This window comes from Oncorhynchus nerka, linkage group LG6 (assembly GCF_034236695.1).
Source record: "Oncorhynchus nerka isolate Pitt River linkage group LG6, Oner_Uvic_2.0, whole genome shotgun sequence".
NCBI lineage: Eukaryota > Metazoa > Chordata > Actinopteri > Salmoniformes > Salmonidae > Oncorhynchus > Oncorhynchus nerka.
Window position 1 is genome coordinate 27,872,780 of NC_088401.1, and position 17,539 is coordinate 27,890,318.

The window sequence follows — 17,539 nt, forward strand, 5'->3', positions numbered from 1 at the left end:
AAGTCAGACGAGATATGTTTGGCTGTGTGGTTGGACATATTTTGATACATCCATCAAACATGGAAGGTTTAGCAATTTCAAATGTAGGTAGATGTAAGAGGAATTTGTAGGTATCAGAAAAAGTTATTTCTGGGAAGATTATAGGTTCCCTCAGCAAATCAGAGGCCAAGGGCGTATATTACACACACCCCTAAAGTTGACACCTACTCATTCCAGGTTATTTTTTAAAACAATTTTCTACATTGTCGAATAGTGAAGACATCAAAAATATGAAATGTAAGCAAGTGTTAAAAACAAAATATATTCTTCAAAGTAGCTACCCTTTGCACGCTATTGGCATTCTCTCAACCAGGTTCATAAGGTAGTCACCTGGAATGCATTTCAATTAACCGGCGTGCTTTAAGTTATTTTGTGGAATTGCTTTCCTTGAGCCAATCAGTTGTGTTGTGACAAGGTAGGGATGGTATACAGAAAGCCCTATTTGGTTAAGTCCATATTATGGCAACAGCGCAAATAAACAGTCAATTTCTTTAGAACATGAAATACTTGGAAAGTTTCTTCAAGTGCTGTCGCAGAAACCATCAAGCGCTATGAAACTGGCTCCCATGAAGACGGAGGATAAGTTGAGTTAACTGCACTTCAGATTGCAGCCCAAATAAATGCCAGAGTTCAAGAAACAGAACCATCTGAACGTTAACTGTTCAGAGACTGCGTGAAAATCAGGCCTTCATGGTTGAACTGCTGCAAAGATACCACTACTAAAGGACACCAATAAGAAGAGACTTGCTTGGGCCAAGAAGCAGGAGCAGACTAAACCTGTCGAAATCAGTCATTTTGGTTGGATGAGTTTGGTTCCAACCGCCATGTCTTTGAGAGGCAAAGTAGGTGAACAGATCTCTGCATGTGTAGTTCCCACTGCAAAGGATGGAAGTCTGATGGTGCTTTGCTGGTAAGTCTGATTTATTTAGAATTCAAGTCTGACGAAACCAGTGGCTACAACATTCTACAGTGATAAGCCATCCCATCTGGTTTGCACTTAGTGGGACTATCATTTCTTTTTCAACAGGACAATGACCCTGGCTGTGTAAGGGCTATTTGACCAAGAAGGAGAGGGATGGTGTGCTGCATCAGCCGACCTCAACCCAAATGAGATGGTTTGGGATGAGTTGGACCGCAGAGTGAAGGAAACGCAGCCACCAAGTGCTCAGCATTTGGGAACTCCTTCAAGACGGTTGGAAAAGCATTCATCATGAAGCTGGTTGAGTGAATGCCACGAGTGTGCAAAGCTGTCAAGGCAAAGGATGGCTACTTTGAAGAAACTCAAATATTGATTCATTTAACATTTATGTTACTACATGATACCATGTATTATTTCATAGTTTTGATGTCGTCACCATCTCTACAATGTAGAAAATAGTACAAGTAAACAAAAACCCTTGCATAAGTAGGTGTCCAAACTTAACTGGTACTGTATATACATAGCCCTTTACTGTCCCCATGGAGAAGCAAAACAAGACAAGCACTGTATTCAAGTGTTTATTGTACATTTCATAAATAGTGAGTACATACATGGTGAGCTTTAAGAGTTAATTCGGAAGTGTAGAGGATAACAATAAAAGTGCATTTACTTCACTTGTTACAACGTGGACGTGAAAAATTAGCATCTTGTGTCTTTTCTGTGAAGTCCTGAGGGGGGAATAAAATGTTGCAATTTAACAAAAAGGCGACATAACATTTCAAAAGCTGCTAAAAGTGTTTTACACACGGTACTGTACAGTAGGGTTTTTATAGTAGAGGACTACCTTGTGATTGAGAAATGTGTTTCTTCTGTTTAATCAAGTCTCTGGGTCCGAGCTTAATATTACGTTCAGTGTTGTCAGGGTTGGACAAGGCCGCTTTCCACAACTTCTCTGTAGGAACAAAATTAAAGGGCCATTAGTCAAACATTTCAACGCAAATGTTCAAATAAACTTAAATATAGCAACTGGCAAACGTTTAAAATTCTCTATGGAACCAATACAGGCTAAAACTGGTTTACACATTACATCAATAATGCTTTGGGCTTACCTTGTTGAGATTTCTGTGCCGCGAGGTAGCATTGGTCCTGGTATTGGTTTCTCCATTTGTCCTGAAGTGGGACAGAGACGCACACGCCAAGGTTCTCCTCATTTCTTTCCCTGATGACATCGCCATGGGGATGGCGGCGCGGCCCCCCCAACACAGCAGCCGCGGGCCGATGGGGCTCTTCACAGGAACAGTTCTTCTCCCTCAGTTTTGAGTGTGGACCCATGGGACACTTCTGGATGGATCAAGAATATATTTGACCACTTAAAAAAGGTGCACTGCAGAAAACGCACCACATTTCCAGTGGTGTAAAGTCCTTAAGTAAAAACACTTTAAAGTACTACTTATGTAGTTTAGGGTATTTGACAACTTTTACTTCATTACATTCCTAAAGAAAATCATGTACATTATACTCCATCCATTTTCCCTGACACCCAAATGTAATCATTACATTGCATGATTGGACCAATTTCCTGTCACTTTTAGAGAACATCCCTACTACCTCAGATCTGCCAGAATCACTAAACACAAATGCTTAGTTTGTAAATTATGTCTGAGTGTTGGTGTGCCCCTGGCCATCTGTAAATAAATAATTGTTTGCTTAATAAGGAATGTGAAATGATATACTTTGATACTGAAGTATATTTTAAACACAATACTTCTAGACTTACTCCATTTAACCGGGTGACTTTCACTTTTACTCAAGTGATGACAATTGGGTACTTCTACCAACCACTGACCATTTCCTGGTTGCTAAAATTAATAGTTTGCCTAAATTCAGTTTGACGAAAACAAGCAAGTATAGTGTAGAGAATCATAGCACCATTAAAACAAAAATGTGGTATTTTCAGCTGGTGTATAAAACAGGAAGTAAAAAACAAACTTAATGGAAGCATAGAAAGTGTATAGGTTGGCCCTAGTCAAAAGTAGTGCACTATATATATCAAATAATGTGTCATTTGCTATTGTACAACAGTGTGCAGTACTTGCCTCAGAGTGGCGCTTCATTGAGGACTGAGGCCTCCTGGGGTCCCTCAGTTTGGGCCCCGGTCCAGCCCGACAAGAACTGTTAGGTAGATTGATATTTCATGTCATTACGGAGGGAACATTTCATGTCAAACCAGCAGCAGACAAAAATACTCAGAGAGCTTGGGACAATAAGGTTCTGTCTGCAAAACACCGATTGGAATCATTGGCTTTAAGGTTCTAACCCCACCTTGGTTTGAATGCTGAAAGCATTCATCTTGTATTCTTTTCAGCTTGACTTGGGGTATTTAAAGTACTGTGTATGTAGAGAACATTGAACATGACAAGGCTATGTACATATGCTATGTACAAATGCAGATTGAACCTTAGTCCCAAAGTGCAACATACTGTACAAGGCATATTCCAAAGTCCGAAAGCATCAAATGTGCCATGCCACAACCAATACCTGTTCTCAGAGGTCTCACCCTCCGTCTCTTCGTTTTGTGGTCCGCTGGGAACATCTGACCCGGAACCTTTCCTCGTTACCCGCCTCCGGGCAAGGCATTTGCAGGCTGCACAAGTCTGGGCTAGGATATATTCCTCCCATGGTGGAACGGGGACCCCTTGTCGTTTTACAATCGGAGCATCCAGGCCTGGTCCTGGACTGCCAGGTCTCTTGTTTACTCTGCATTTTGTCGTCAAACATCTGCCACAGATGCGCTCCCTTTTGTGGCCGCCAGAGGTCACAGTGTTTACATTGAAGGTCCGGTTAGCACAGAACTCTTGATCAGAGTAGCTCCTCCTGTCAACCTTGTCTCCGGGTCTGCATCCCTCTCCCTTAAGCCTGAGTGGAGAGGTTGTAGTGACTGAAACACAATGAGGCTCTTGGTCATGGTTTGGTTTCCGTTTGGGGCTAGACACCTTAAGTGGGCTGCCTCTGAGGATCTTGCGCTGCTCCTCAACATCAGAAGGCATCTTGCTGTGATAGTAGACGTTGCCAAAGTCGCCCAGCCAGCTAGTTGAGGGACGGTATGTGGGTAACCCCCCAAAGGAGGTATCCTGATGATCCAGGTCACTCACCGCACCCCTCTTTTGACTGGTCTCTGGAGACATGGGCGCATTGTCCGTTTTGTTAGGACTGGATATTGAAGGTACCTCCATCACATTGGGGACCATCTCTGCCAATAAAACATTTTCATTCGAAGGGCTCTCCGCAATGGGGACTCCCTCCACTAGAGAGACCACCTCAGCCGTGGGGACCTTCTCCGCCCCAGGGACCTCAACCATGGGGACCACCTCTGCCGTGGGGACTTCCTCCACCATGGGGATTTCCTCCATGACCACAGGGCTCAGTGCCTCCCTGTGTGGCTCCATCAGGCCCTGCTGGATCATAAACTCTGCTGAGGGGACGTACGGTGCCAGAGACGCCGACCACACAGACGCCTCAATCTTCCTCAGCTCTTCTAAGTACTGCATGTCAAAGGGCAGGTGGAGGATCTTAAAATAGACACTCTTGGAGCTGTTCCCACTCAGTTCTCCGTCATCACTTGTAAATTGAGGACCATCTGCGGTGTGGCTTTGGACCACCACTCTGTAGTCCATATCGGATTCAGAATTCCCTGGTCGTTCGGCCAGTGTTTTCGCGATGAATGAGTCGCAATCGTCAAGAGCAAGGAAGTTATCTGGTCCGCCACTCGAGCATGCCCCATCCATTAGAAGTATATCCGTGCAGGCTTGCTGGAGACACTGATCCCCCTCCTCCCCAACCAAACCCATCCCCTCCTGGCCATGGAGCATCCTGCCCTGTGAGACCTTGTGGTGGTGGAGGGAGGAGGAAGAGCAGAGCTGTACCAAGTCTTCATCGGTCGCAGACATGCTGTGGGCGGTGCACAGTTCAGATGTCTCATGGGAGTGGAGGATATTTAACCCTGTGGGTGTGCTGCGGCACTCCAGCCTCAACTCTTCCACCTAAGATAAAAGATAGGATGGTATTGTCAGTTTACACAAATTTGCCTTCCGTCATAAACTCATTACAAGACATCGAAAATATACAGAAACAGAACACCAGGAACTGTACAAGGGATAAATATGAATGACAAATTCACATCACCTCTGTCTGGAACACAAAGCTACCCTTCTGGGGTGCAGCAGACCTGGTGGAAATAGGAGTGTTGTTGGGGGTGGGTGCCAATACAACGTCCTGGTAAGCTGGTGATTTAGACATCACCTCCTGCACAGCAGAGGCTGGGGATAGTGACTGGGCAGCTGTGCAACTGGTGTCGCTGCCAGATTCAGAGTTGGTTTGGACATTACTTTTCATAGACGAGTCAGCATTAGAGAGTTTGGGGTCAGAGCGTGCTGCTCCTAATGTGGGCTCAGTCTGTACCTAGGATTAAAGGGGAATGTTGTCTTAGTACTGCTCTATACAAAATAAACACTGAATTAAGATGTGCAACATAATACATAGGTACATTGCATATTATCCATATGTACAGCCACAGTGCCTTCGGAAAGTATTCAGATCTGTTGACTTTACAACCCTTTTCTAAAACGGATTAAATAAAAATACTCCGCAATCTACACACAACACTCCATAATAAAGCAAAAACTGGTTAAGAAATGTTTGCTTTATTAAAAAAAACTTATTTACATAAGTTCAGACCCTTTGCTATGAGACTCAATTTGTGCTCAGGCGATTCCAGTTTCCATTGATCATCCTTGAGATGTTTCTACAACTTGATTTGAGTCCACCTGTGGTAAATTCAATTGACTGGACATTTGGAAAGGCACACACCTTGACAGTGCATTTCAGAGCAAAAACCAAGCCAAGAGGATAAAGGAATTGTCGGTAGAGCTCCGAGACAGGATTGTGTCGAGGCACAGATCTGGGGAAGGGTACCAAAAAATGTTTTCAGCATTGAAGGTCCCAAGAACAGTGGCCTCCATCATTCTTAAATGGAAGTTTGGAACCACCAAGACTCTTCCTAGAGCTGTCCACCCAGCCAAACTGAGAAATCAGGGGAGAAGGGCCATGGTCAGGGAGGTGACCAAGAACTCTATGATCCCCAAAAGAGCTCCAGTGTTCCTTTGTGGAGATGGGAGAAGGACAACCATTTCTGCAGATAGGTGCCTTTTGGCAAATTCCAAGCGCGCTAAAGGACTAAGACCATGAGAAACAAGATTCTCTGGTCTGATGAAACCAAGATGGAAAATGTCAGCCTGAATGCCAAGCGTCACATCTGGAGGAAACCTGGCCCCATCCCTACAGTGAAGCATAGTGGTGGCAGCATCATGCTGTGGGCAGGTTTTTCAGCAGCAGGGACTGGGAGACTAGTCAGGATCGAGGGAAAGATGAAGGAGCTAAGTACAGACAGACTTAATGAAGTCCTGAGCGCTCTGGAGCAGGTTCTCAGACTAGAGGGTGAACCTTCACCCCAATAGGACAACGACCCTAAGCACACAGCCAAGACACCGCATGAGTGGCTTCTGTACAAGTCTCTGAATGTCCTTGAGCTGCCCAGCCAGAGCCCGGACTTGAACCTGAGCGAACTACTCTGGAGAAACATGAAAACAGCTGTGCAGCAATGCTCCCCATTCAACCTGACAGAGCTTGAGGGGATCTGCAGCGAAGGCAGACACTCCCGAAAAACAGGTGTGCAAAGCTTGTAGTGTCATACGCGAGGCTGTAATCGCTGCCAAAGGTGCTTCAACAAAGTTGAGTAAAGGGTCTGAATATTTTAGAAAACGTAATCTCTTATAAATGAGCAAATATTTCTAAAAAAACCCCATTTTTTCTTTGTAATGGGGTATTGTGTGTAAATGGTAAAAAAAAATATTTAGTCACATTACAGCCTTATTCTAAAGTTAACAAAATGTGGAAAAAGTCAGTGTCTGAATACTTTCCGAAAGCACAATACCTCAGAGTTTATCATCTCCCTGCTGGTGGCTGGGGCATTGTGCTGGTAGCGGAACCTGTGGGGATCAGTCATAGACATGTATCCATTATTATTAGTATGTATGAGGTGATTTGAGGTAGCATCTAAAAAGCTTTGACATATAGGTGTATACATTGTATGGTATACTGATGTTTCAGAATTATTTGTTTGGTCTATTTCACACAATCATTGGCTTGGCATACGACATTGGTAATGAAAGCAATGTGAACTTAAAATACTCCAAACAACCTGCGCGCATGGTAAGCCATGGTCTGTGGGTAGTGGGTAGTGTGGTAGTGGGGGTTGATCATACGCCTGTAGTCCGCCAGGTGGAGCTGAGAGTGGGGTAGGATGTAACCCGGAGGCTCCATGTAGGGACTGGGCTGGAAGGGACTCGGTATCATCATACCATAACCTCCTGACAAACAGATTTTAATTCAAACATGGTGTCCAGCTTTACTTTAAGTGACAATTCAACTAACACATGACCTACATGACACTTAAATCTGTAAAGTGTTATAGTGGACCTTATAGACCCTGGTCAAAAGTAGTGTACTATGTATAGGTATGTGTGCCATTAGTGTAATAATAGGGTGCCATTTAGGATAAGACAGGCTTTACTGGAGGTCAATACCTCCATGGTACTTACCCATCCCAGGGAAGCCGCAGTAAGGGTTGTATGGCATGGGCCACTGATAGGGTAGAGCAGAGGGGTAAAGCTGGGAAGGGAATGGCTGGGAAGGGTATGGCTGGGAAGGGAATGCCTGGGAAGGGAATGCCTGGGAAGGGAATGCCTGGGAAGGGAATGCCTGGGAAGGGAATGCCTGGGAAGGGAATGCCTGGGAAGGGAATGCCTGGGAAGGGTATGGCTGGGAAGGGTATGGCTGGGAAGGGTATGGCTGGGAAGGGTGTATGTAGAAGAATGGTCTGCTGTGCTGGATGTGGTGATGGGGCTGCTGGTGCTCAAATGACAAAGTAGATTTTTTAAATATTCACAGGATACATATTAGTGTACACAGTTCAATGACTTTCTCTTGCCTTGGGTGTATTTAGTCAGATTCCGTTGCGCAACATTGTGCAAGCGGCAGGTAGCCTAGTGGTTAGAGCGTTGGACTAGTAACCGAGCTGACAAGGTAATAATCTGTAGTTCTGCCCCTTTGAGAATAAGAATGAACGGCGCAGAACTGACTTGCCTAGTTACAGAAAAAGTCAAATAAATAGTCGGTTGCAAAATGTTAAACCGTTATTTGTATAATAGAATCATGCATTTGTGCAGAACATTATCCGTTTGGAGTATGGTTTCCACACAGAATTCGATTAACAAATACATCCCAGTTAATTTGTGACAGGTGGGATTGAAACCCTGAATGGTAATCCTGTGTTGAAAACATTAGTTTGATTCCATTCTAAAACATTTAGTTGCAAATGTTTTTCAACAGAACATTTGTTTACTCTAAACTAAAGGAACAAAGCGGGGAGGCCTACAAGGGGTGTATTCATTCTAGATTGACGCAAAACATTGTAAAGCGAAAACGAGTTTGTTGGACAAATTTAAGCATGTCCTTCCCTTGTTTGCGCAGTTTCCATTGCAATAACGATTACGGAATTTGCCCAATTAAAAAATGTTGTAAAATGTTGAGTTTAGCAACGGACTAAGACTAATGAATATACCCAAGTCTCACAGGGGAGGAACTTCGTAACTATTAACACAGGACATTCCAACGAACATCCGCTGCATTCCCTTGCAATAAATGCTTACTTGCTGGTGTGGGGGCTGATCCTCGGGACGTGGAACTCCGTAAGGTCCAGGGTGACCTGGGTGTCGGGGGCCCTGGCCCGGTTGAGGTCCATGGGCTGGGTTGGGCCCACGAGGGCCCGCTCCAAATGCATGCTGTGCTGTAGACGCGGTTGTTTCCATATCTGTAGGAGAATTAAACAAAACGCAGGGTGAAGAGAAGGACATTTCCTACACATTTCAGTTCCACTTCATCTCATCAATCAGTGTTGGTATTGTCTACAGTTTACCATGTATATTTGTTTGACTGAATTTTCAAAGGCTTTTGAAAGTATGTCTAAGCACACAAAGGCTTCAAGAACACTAAACTCTTTAAATTATTACGCTAAAATTGGGGGGAGAGGCAGGCAATGAACAGATTTTACGTACTCGCAAAACGAATATAACTATCTAGGAACCAGTAAGGCAGGCGTGATGGGAATTAAATAGGGAATAGAAGAGGGTTGGGCATTTGACCACGTTTTGGATATTTGTTTTAACGAACCGACGAGCTGTACTAATTATACAAGGTGCGCCTGATTCCGTTCACCCAGCTACCCAATCAACTCGTAAAAGAGGTTGTCGTAATGGCGGTAGAGATACTCTTAATAATCGGCTCTGAAAAGCTACCTGACATTTACTGCTGTTGCACCCTCGACAACCACTGAGATTATTATTTGCCCCTGCTGGTCATCTATGAAAATGTGAACATTTTGGCCATGTTCTGTTATAATCTCCACCCGGCACAGCCAGAAGAGGACTGGCCACCCCTCATAGCCTGATTCCTCTCTAGGTTTCTTCCTAGGTTCTGGCCTTTCTATGGGTGTTTTTACTAGCCACCGTGCTTCTACACCTGCATTGCTTGCTGTTTTAGGCTGGGTTTCTGTACAGCACTTTGCGATATCAGCTGATGTACGAAACGCTTTATAAATACATTTGATGGCGCTTATTGGGCAAGTTTCTTTTGCATGACCCGGTGCCACAGGTGGGCTGAGATTGGTATTTTAGAACATTCCATTGGTCCTTAAATTAAATCTCCAGGCACCGGGGCACCAGGCCATGCAAAACAATCTCGCCCGTTGTTTTCACTTGCATCATTACCAGTAAATGTATAAAGCTAACGAAAACTAGCTTGCACGTCAATAATTGAAAGCAGTAACTGTATTTTGCAATCAGTCTAAATTAGACTGTCAGCAACTTAACTGCTATGGCCGACTGACAAAATCCTACATGGCAATAGCATTGTCTCATGTCAAGTAGTCTAATATTTGCCATTTATCAAGTTCTATAATTTTCTAGCGTAAAATTGTTATAATTCCAAACCATATGAACACTTACTAACAGGTGTAATAAACCACAGCCAGGTACAATGAAATTCCTTTTAATAATGCACACACTGGTCACGCAAATCAACATTTCAAAGCCACCAACCCTGTGCTGGTGAATAAGTAGGTATTTAACCCCCAAAGAATACAGTACAGTGCTAGCTAACAGGCTGTGTCTATGGACCTCCTGAAAGTGTACTTTATTAGCCAAGGAGACTTCAACCAAGTCTCCTTGGTTTATCACCCCAAAAAATAAGTGTCCATCTATATTGTGCAATCTACTAAATGCTCTTTTTCTGTGCCATTTTATTTGATCAATGGTGTGACATTAACATCTTGTGTCTCCTCTCTTGGTGGACCCTGGAAGAAGCAGAAGAAAATTAGAAAAATATTCATACACCAACATAACACAGCAAGGTCTTAATGCACTATAAAAAGGGAATAGGGTTCAATTTAGGATGCATCCCAAGTATTGGCAATAGTGAAAAAACAGCAGAAGATTAAAGAAAAAAACATTACCTTTTCCCCTGTGACATCGTGTTGGCTCCTCTTCCTCATCTCGCACTCTCTGGTATACCAATGGCTTCCACAGAGCTTTCCTCAGTGCCAGTCTTTCTGAAAACAACCAGACCTGAACATTACGCTCTCACATTCATAGAAAACACATCTGAAGACATACGTGTCAGGCGTTTGAGTGTTGATTTAGGGTCCGCTTTGCATTTTGGATCACAACGAAGAAGGTTACATGGACAGGGGGGGGGATCATAGATCAGCACTCCTACTCAGATTATTGACACATGGCCCCAGGTCAACGCTGTAGGTACTTTGGACAGCTAAAGAATATCCATTAAAATCTATTGATCAGGATTGGTTTATATTACCTTGCAGTGAGGCGTGTGGTTTTCGTCTGGGCTTGGCCCTACCCCTCTCCCACCTACCCGGTTCTGAAGTCTCAATGCCCTCTCTGCATAGTCCATCTAGAGAGAGCAGATCGATGGTTTAGTGTACAGGGAAATCAAAATCAGCCAACTCTGGCCCTAATAATGCGTGAGTAGTGCGATGTTCCTATTTCAATGGAAGTCCATATTTAAGTCAATGATGCCCTAATGGGCATACTTGGGGCCATTAGAGTGAACCCATTAGTTTACTAATCAAATTGCAACAGTCGGAGGTTCTATGCCCGTTCTAGTGAATCTATTTTTTTACAAAGAATACTTACCTTTGCATGTCCTGTGTTCCTTATCCCCTGCATCCTGCCCACCTTCCACCACATGGCCTTCATAATACTCCAGCTCTGATCTCACCAGCACCATCTCTGGTTCCTCCTGCTGCTCCTCCTCCTCCTCCTCCTCTGGTCCGACAGCCTCTCTACACTGGCCTCTCTTAAAGCTGGGTTTGGGATGCTGTTGGAGGTGTAGAGGCTGCTGTTTCTTGGGGACAGAGTGCTTCTGCACGACCACCCTAGTGGGGTGGGCGCTCTCATCACGCGTCCTTGCAGACTGTTGTTCCTGCTCGACAACGTCATCAGAATCCCCCGCCTCATCATCAGCGTACACCCTCGGGCTGTGATGAACTTTAACCCTGCTCGCCCCTCCTTTCAACAGGCTCGAGCCACAGCAGGCACACAAAAGCTTCTTGGACTTAGGACACACTTTCTTGACCCCTGGCTCTCCGAGGTGCTCGACCTCCGCAGGGAACCTCCTCCCTGCGTAGACAGAGCTTCTGGGAAACCGATCCATGTCCTCCAGGTCGGTGGAGAACATCTCCTCTCGGGACGAGAGCTCATCTAGGGAGGGACTGAGGACGCTGAGCCTTCCGTGGGCTGTCTGTGGGGGGCAGTAGTAGGAGTAGTAGTGGTGACGGGCTGGGGTGGAGGTGGTAGTGATCCGGCTGGAGGACAGGGAAGCCTGGAGGTCTCCACACAGCAGAGCAGAGCTGGAGCTGGCAGAGCAGTCCTTCTGCAGCGCTCCAGCTGTCAGAACCTTGTCCAAATTAAATCCAATTAAAGTTTGTCATAATATAGAGAATACAATTAAACTAGAGGACAACCGATTTTTCATAACAATTGGAAATCAGTATTTTTGGACAACGATTTGGCAGATTTTCTTTTATATATCTTTATTTAACTAGGCAAGTCAGTTAAGAACACATTCTTATTTTCAATGACGGCCTAGGAACAGTGTGTTATCTGCCTTGTTCTGGGGCAGAACGACAGATTTTTACCAGGTCAGCTCCGGGATTCAATCTTGCAACCTTACAGTTAACTAACGTTAGTCCAACGCTCTACCACCTGCCTCTCATTGCACTCTACGAGGAGCCTACCTGTTACGCGAATGCAGTAAGAAGCCAAGGTAAGTTGCTAGCTAGCATTAAATTGATCTTATAAAGTAACAGTAATCACTAGTTACCTACACACGGTTCATGATATTACTAGTTTATCTAGCGTGTCCTGCGTTGCATATAATCGATACGGTGCGCATTCTCGGAAAAAGGACCGTCGTTGCGCCAACGTGTACCTAACCATAAACATCAATGCCTTTCTTAAAATCAATACACAGAAGTATATGTTAAAGCCGGCATATTCAGCTAAAATAAATCCAGGTTAGCAGGCAATATTAACCAGGTGAAATTGTGTCACTTCTCTTGCGTTCATTGCACGCAGAGTCAGGGTATATGCGATAATAATAAACAATTTTGTTTTGTTTTTAATTACAAAAAAAATGGCCAATTAATCGGTATCGGCTTTTTTGGGTTTTCCAATAAATCGGTATCGCAGTTAAAATCAATCGGTCGACCTCTAAATGAAATGCTTACAAGGTCTCAACAAACACTGCAGATTAAAATAAATAAAAAATAAATATGACAATTATAGTAAAAAGTTACCTTGTCAAAGGGCAGATGGAGGATCTGGTAGGAAAGGTCAACATCCAGTTTAGACAGACCTTTCCTATCTGGAACAAATGTTTCTTCCCCACATTTACTGTCCTCTAAGGCTTGCCAGTCAGAGGCTAGGGGGGATGGTAGTGACTGTGTGGAGAGCAGGTTGGAGCAGTGGCCCTGCCACCTAGGTACCTCAGTGGAACTAGTACCATCTGGATTGGTGCTGTCCTCCTCTGCCTCGTTGTCTATGTTTTCAGGTCTGTGGCTGTCTTCTGACTGCAAGACAGCAGACTGGAGGCAAAGACTTTCCAAAGAACAGCAATGAAGAGACTCCTCCGCATGTTGCTGCAGGTCCAGGTTCTCCTCAAGCTCCTCGTGAATAGATGAGCTGTCCAATGGGGTGTCTTCGTCAGAGTCTACAGCCCAGCCCTCCTTACCCAGCCCGCCGAGGCATCGGCTTGACTCACCGTCATAGACTGCCGTCGTGGAGTTACCGACGCTGAACAACCTGCCCATCGGAAAAGACGACTGCAATTGGCTGCCTTCCAATTTACCACAAGAGGCTCCATGACCACTGTGTATGTCTCCCCCCACCACCACCTCACAAGATTTCCTTTCCCCATCTGGTGAGGATATTCCGGAAGATTGTGAAACGACACCGGAATCCAGCTCTTTCTCAGAACCCTGCATCTCGTTGGCCCGGAGTTTGTCCAGACATTCTATGAGCTTGTTGAGCGCATCACTCGGGTCCGTCTGAGCCTCAGAACAGACCACCTCTCTCTGGGTGTGATCCTAGTGGTGGTGAATTAACTAATTAATAAATGAGAGAATATATAAAATAGCCTTATTCATCTGTGCACAAGAATACATACATACATGGTGGTGTTGTTGCTGTTGGCGGAACATGGGGTCATGCACAGGAGGTAGATGAAAATGGGGTGGTTCATACATGCGTCTGTAATCAACTGGATGCATGTGTGGCGCGTGTGGGACAACATATCCACCAGGATACTGCATGTATGGGTATGTGGACATGTATGGACTAGGACGTCCAAAGGGATAAACTCCTGCGGAGAACATAAGCTTTTTTTTTTTAAGACAATGACCATGCAGAAAAATATTTGCATCCCAGAAAAATAAAACACTAATAATCCATAATCCACTGAAATTATGGTTTGAGAAAAACTGTGTCGCAAATGGCAGTTTTGCCCTATATAGTGCACTAAAGGGTTCACGTCCAAAGCAGTGCACTACAGCACTATATAGGAAATAGGGTGCCATTTGATTTGGGACACAAACAAAGAAACATGAAAGGTAGGCCTACCAGAACCAGGTAAGCCATAGTGGTTGTATGGGTTATTCATATTATGCCACTGATTGTGATGATGATACATGTTGTAGTAAGGTTGAGAAGCCGGCTGAACATAGAAGAAGGGCCTTGGGTGATTGACCTGCCGCTGGTTTTGCTGACCGCTTTCCATCGACTGTTGGTGTTTGCTCCCTTCTGTATTAAAAAGAAAACGAACTATCATTGTCATTCCATTATGTTATGAATAATCAGTGTGAATATATATAACACAAGTTTTAGATCATATCAGTTCATTTAGAGAGCTGCAGAATCACAAATAATTGGTGCACACTGATAGTAGCCTCGTGTCAGACACACAATTGTGTCTAGAGATTTGGACTTGCCTGGAAACCCGACGGGAACTTTCCTGATTCAAACGCTAATTTCTGCACGACGTAGAATTCTACGCAATTCAACGTTGAGTTTCCAGGTAAAACAATGACAGCAATGGAGTTGGCAAGAGTAGAAACAGATATAGGACCAGGCTACAGTGACATTTATATCCATATTTAAACTTTGAGAACACTTGACAGGTAAATAGACAAGGCTAAGGGAAATTTGATTGGCCTACCGTCCATTTTCTGATGTATCCAACGATTATCAAAATGAAAGCGCTGGAAACGAGATGAGGCCTACTTCACAACGTTACCACTACAAATTGGAAACACTTTTTTTCCCTTCACTGTCTCACACAATCAAAAGAGCATCCTACTGAGTAATTTTACTTGGTAGACTCTTTCAGAATTATACTAAAATCTAATCTTCAATAGTTTGAGCTACGGATATCTACTGCCCTAACCGTTCAATCAGTTTTATGGATCACACCTGTGCTCCTAATTTGTTTTTTGTTTAGTTTTTTCCATTTCACCGACATTTTCTCACAGAAGAGGGCGCCATTTGCCTTGGAGAGACATTTGAAGATGGACTGAGGGAATTCGATTAAGTTGCCCCGAGTTGAACCCGGCTATGGCCCGTCACGTGATTTGGCGAAGGCGGTGAGGGAGTCGCGCTGTGCTCAAATCGAACGGTAATCTGCGCCGCTTGGTCATATGGTCAACAATGCAGCATGGTGCATCGTTCATAAACATTAATCTCTTTTACAGAAAATATATGTTCGAATTTTCAACCTATTTTTAATTGAGGAGGCGGATAAAGCGGTTTTATCAAAAGCAATTAATTGTGCATGTGAAAAGCCCAAATCTTAATCATTACTCCACGTGCTTAAAGCCCCCATGCAGTCTTTGTCATTTTATTTTTAAATCATCACTTTATGTCTAATAAATCACTGTGTATGTTTCTTTAATGAAAATAACTCCAAAATATATATTTTTCTAATTTATTTCTGATCACATGGGTGTTAGGAAACAAATGTGAAGATATTTAGATACAGAGCCCCGATTGGCTGATAGGTTGGTCTAGAGCCCATCCACTTATTTACCAAGAGAGTTGTCATCTATATTTTTCGTAGATATCTATTTACCACCACAAACTGATGCAAGTACTAAGACCACACTAAACTAGCTGTATAAGGCCATAAGCAAGCAAGATAATGCTCACCCAGAAGTGGCGCTCCTTGTGGCTGGGGACTTTAATACAGGAAAACTTAAATCCGTTTTACCTCATTTCTACCAGCATGTCATACAAAAAACTCTTGACCATCTTTACTCCAGACACACAGAGACACGTACAAAGCTCTCCCTCGCCCCCCATTTGGCAAATCGGATCATAATTATATCCTCCTGATTCCTGCTTACAAGCAAAAACAAGCAAAAACTCAAGCAGAAAGTACCAGTGACTGGCTCATCAAGGAAGTGGTCTGATGACGTGGATGCTAAGCTACAGGACTGTTTTGCTAGCACAGACTGGAATATGTTCTGTGATTCATTCGATGGCATTGAAGAGTATACCACATCAGTCACCGGCTTCATCAATAAGTGCATCGACGATTTCGCCCCCACAGGGTCATTGTGTACATATCCCAACCAGAAGCCATGGATTACAGGCATCATCCGCACTGAGCTAAAGGCTAGAGCTACTTTCAAGGAGCGAGACACTAATCCGGACACTTATAAGAAATTCCGCTACGCCCTCCGACGAACCATCAAACAGGCAAAACAGGACTACGGTTCAATCCTACTACACCGGCTCTGATGCTCGTTCTACATTGTAGAATAATAGTGAAGACAGCAAAAATATGAAATAACACATGTGGAATCATGTAGTAACTAAAAATGTGTTTAACAAATCAAAGTATGTTTAAGAAGGAAGAAGGAAAGAAATTCCAGAAATTAACTTTTAACAAGGCACACCTGTTAATTGAAACTGTTTGAGAGATCTCATGAAGCTGTTTGAGAGAATGCCAAGAATGTGCAAAGCTGTCATCAAGGCAAAGGGTGGCAACTTTTGAAGAATCTCAAATAAAAAATATACTTTGATTTGTTTAACACTTTTTTGGTTACTACATGATTCCATATGTGTTATTTCATAGCTTTGATGCCTTCACCATCATTCTACAATGTAGAAAATAGTAAAAATAAAGAAAAACCATGTAATGAGTAGGTTTGTCCAAACTTTTGACTGGAACTATATATATATATATATATATATATATATATATATATAAGTATTCAGACCCCTTGACCTTTTCCACATGATTTAACCTTTATTTAACTAGGCCAGTCAGTTAAGAACAAATTCTTATTTACAATGACGGCCTACTCTGGCCAAACTTGGATGAAGATAGGCCAATTGTGCGCTGCCCTATGGTACTCCCAATCACTGCCAGTTGTGATACAGCCTGTAATCAAACCAGGGTCATCTGGAGGAAACCTGTCACCATTCCTATGGTGAAGCATGGTTGTGGCAGCATCATGCTGTGGGGATGTTTTTCTGCGGCAGAGACTGGGAGAATAGTCAGGATCGAGAGAAAGATGAACGGAGAAAAGTAGAGAGATCCTTGATGAAAACCTGCTTCAGAGCGCTCAGGACCTCAGACTGGGGCGAAGGTTCACCTTCCAAAAGGACAATGACCCTAAGCACACAGGCAAGGCAATGCAGGAGTGGCTTCGGGACAAGTCTCTGAATGTCCTTGAGTGGCCTTGACAGAGCCCGGACTTGAACCCAATCGAACACCTCTTAAAAGACCTGAAAATAGGGGAAAACATATCTGCAGAGGAGAATGGAAGAAACTCCCCAAATACAGGTGTACCAAACTTGTAGCGTCATACCCAAGAAGATTTAAGTCTGT

General features: G+C 43.7%; 2 protein-coding genes across 5 annotated transcripts; both read right to left on the reverse strand.

Moving 5' to 3' along the window:
• Positions 1–1,523: 1,523 nt before the first annotated feature.
• On the reverse strand, positions 1,524–9,233 carry LOC115130275 (uncharacterized). Of its 4 annotated transcripts, none has more exons than XM_029661243.2 (11): positions 9,130–9,233; positions 8,725–8,885; positions 7,615–7,927; positions 7,215–7,383; positions 6,948–7,002; positions 5,141–5,416; positions 3,497–4,998; positions 3,055–3,130; positions 2,068–2,299; positions 1,803–1,910; positions 1,524–1,686 (listed from the first exon to the last, which is right to left on the reverse strand). In XM_029661243.2, the coding sequence occupies exons 2-11, from the start codon at positions 8,881–8,883 to the stop codon at positions 1,658–1,660; spliced, it is 2,919 nt and encodes a 972-aa protein (XP_029517103.2). In that variant the 5' UTR covers positions 8,884–8,885; positions 9,130–9,233; the 3' UTR covers positions 1,524–1,657. The 4 variants fall into 4 exon arrangements, with proteins under 4 accessions (XP_029517103.2, XP_064875532.1, XP_029517104.2 ...); XM_065019460.1 differs by lacking the exon at positions 9,130–9,233 and adding an exon at positions 8,991–9,122 and having other exon boundaries at positions 7,615–7,657; XM_029661244.2 differs by lacking the exon at positions 9,130–9,233 and adding an exon at positions 8,991–9,122 and having other exon boundaries at positions 7,615–7,921.
• Positions 9,234–10,104: 871 nt separating this feature from the next.
• On the reverse strand, positions 10,105–16,439 carry LOC115130276 (bucky ball-like). Its single transcript, XM_029661245.2, has 8 exons — positions 14,864–16,439; positions 14,269–14,448; positions 13,821–14,011; positions 12,948–13,736; positions 11,284–12,046; positions 10,946–11,041; positions 10,584–10,679; positions 10,105–10,424 (listed from the first exon to the last, which is right to left on the reverse strand). The coding sequence occupies exons 1-8, from the start codon at positions 14,868–14,870 to the stop codon at positions 10,393–10,395; spliced, it is 2,154 nt and encodes a 717-aa protein (XP_029517105.2). The 5' UTR covers positions 14,871–16,439; the 3' UTR covers positions 10,105–10,392.
• Between the last annotated feature and the right edge of the window lie 1,100 nt (positions 16,440–17,539).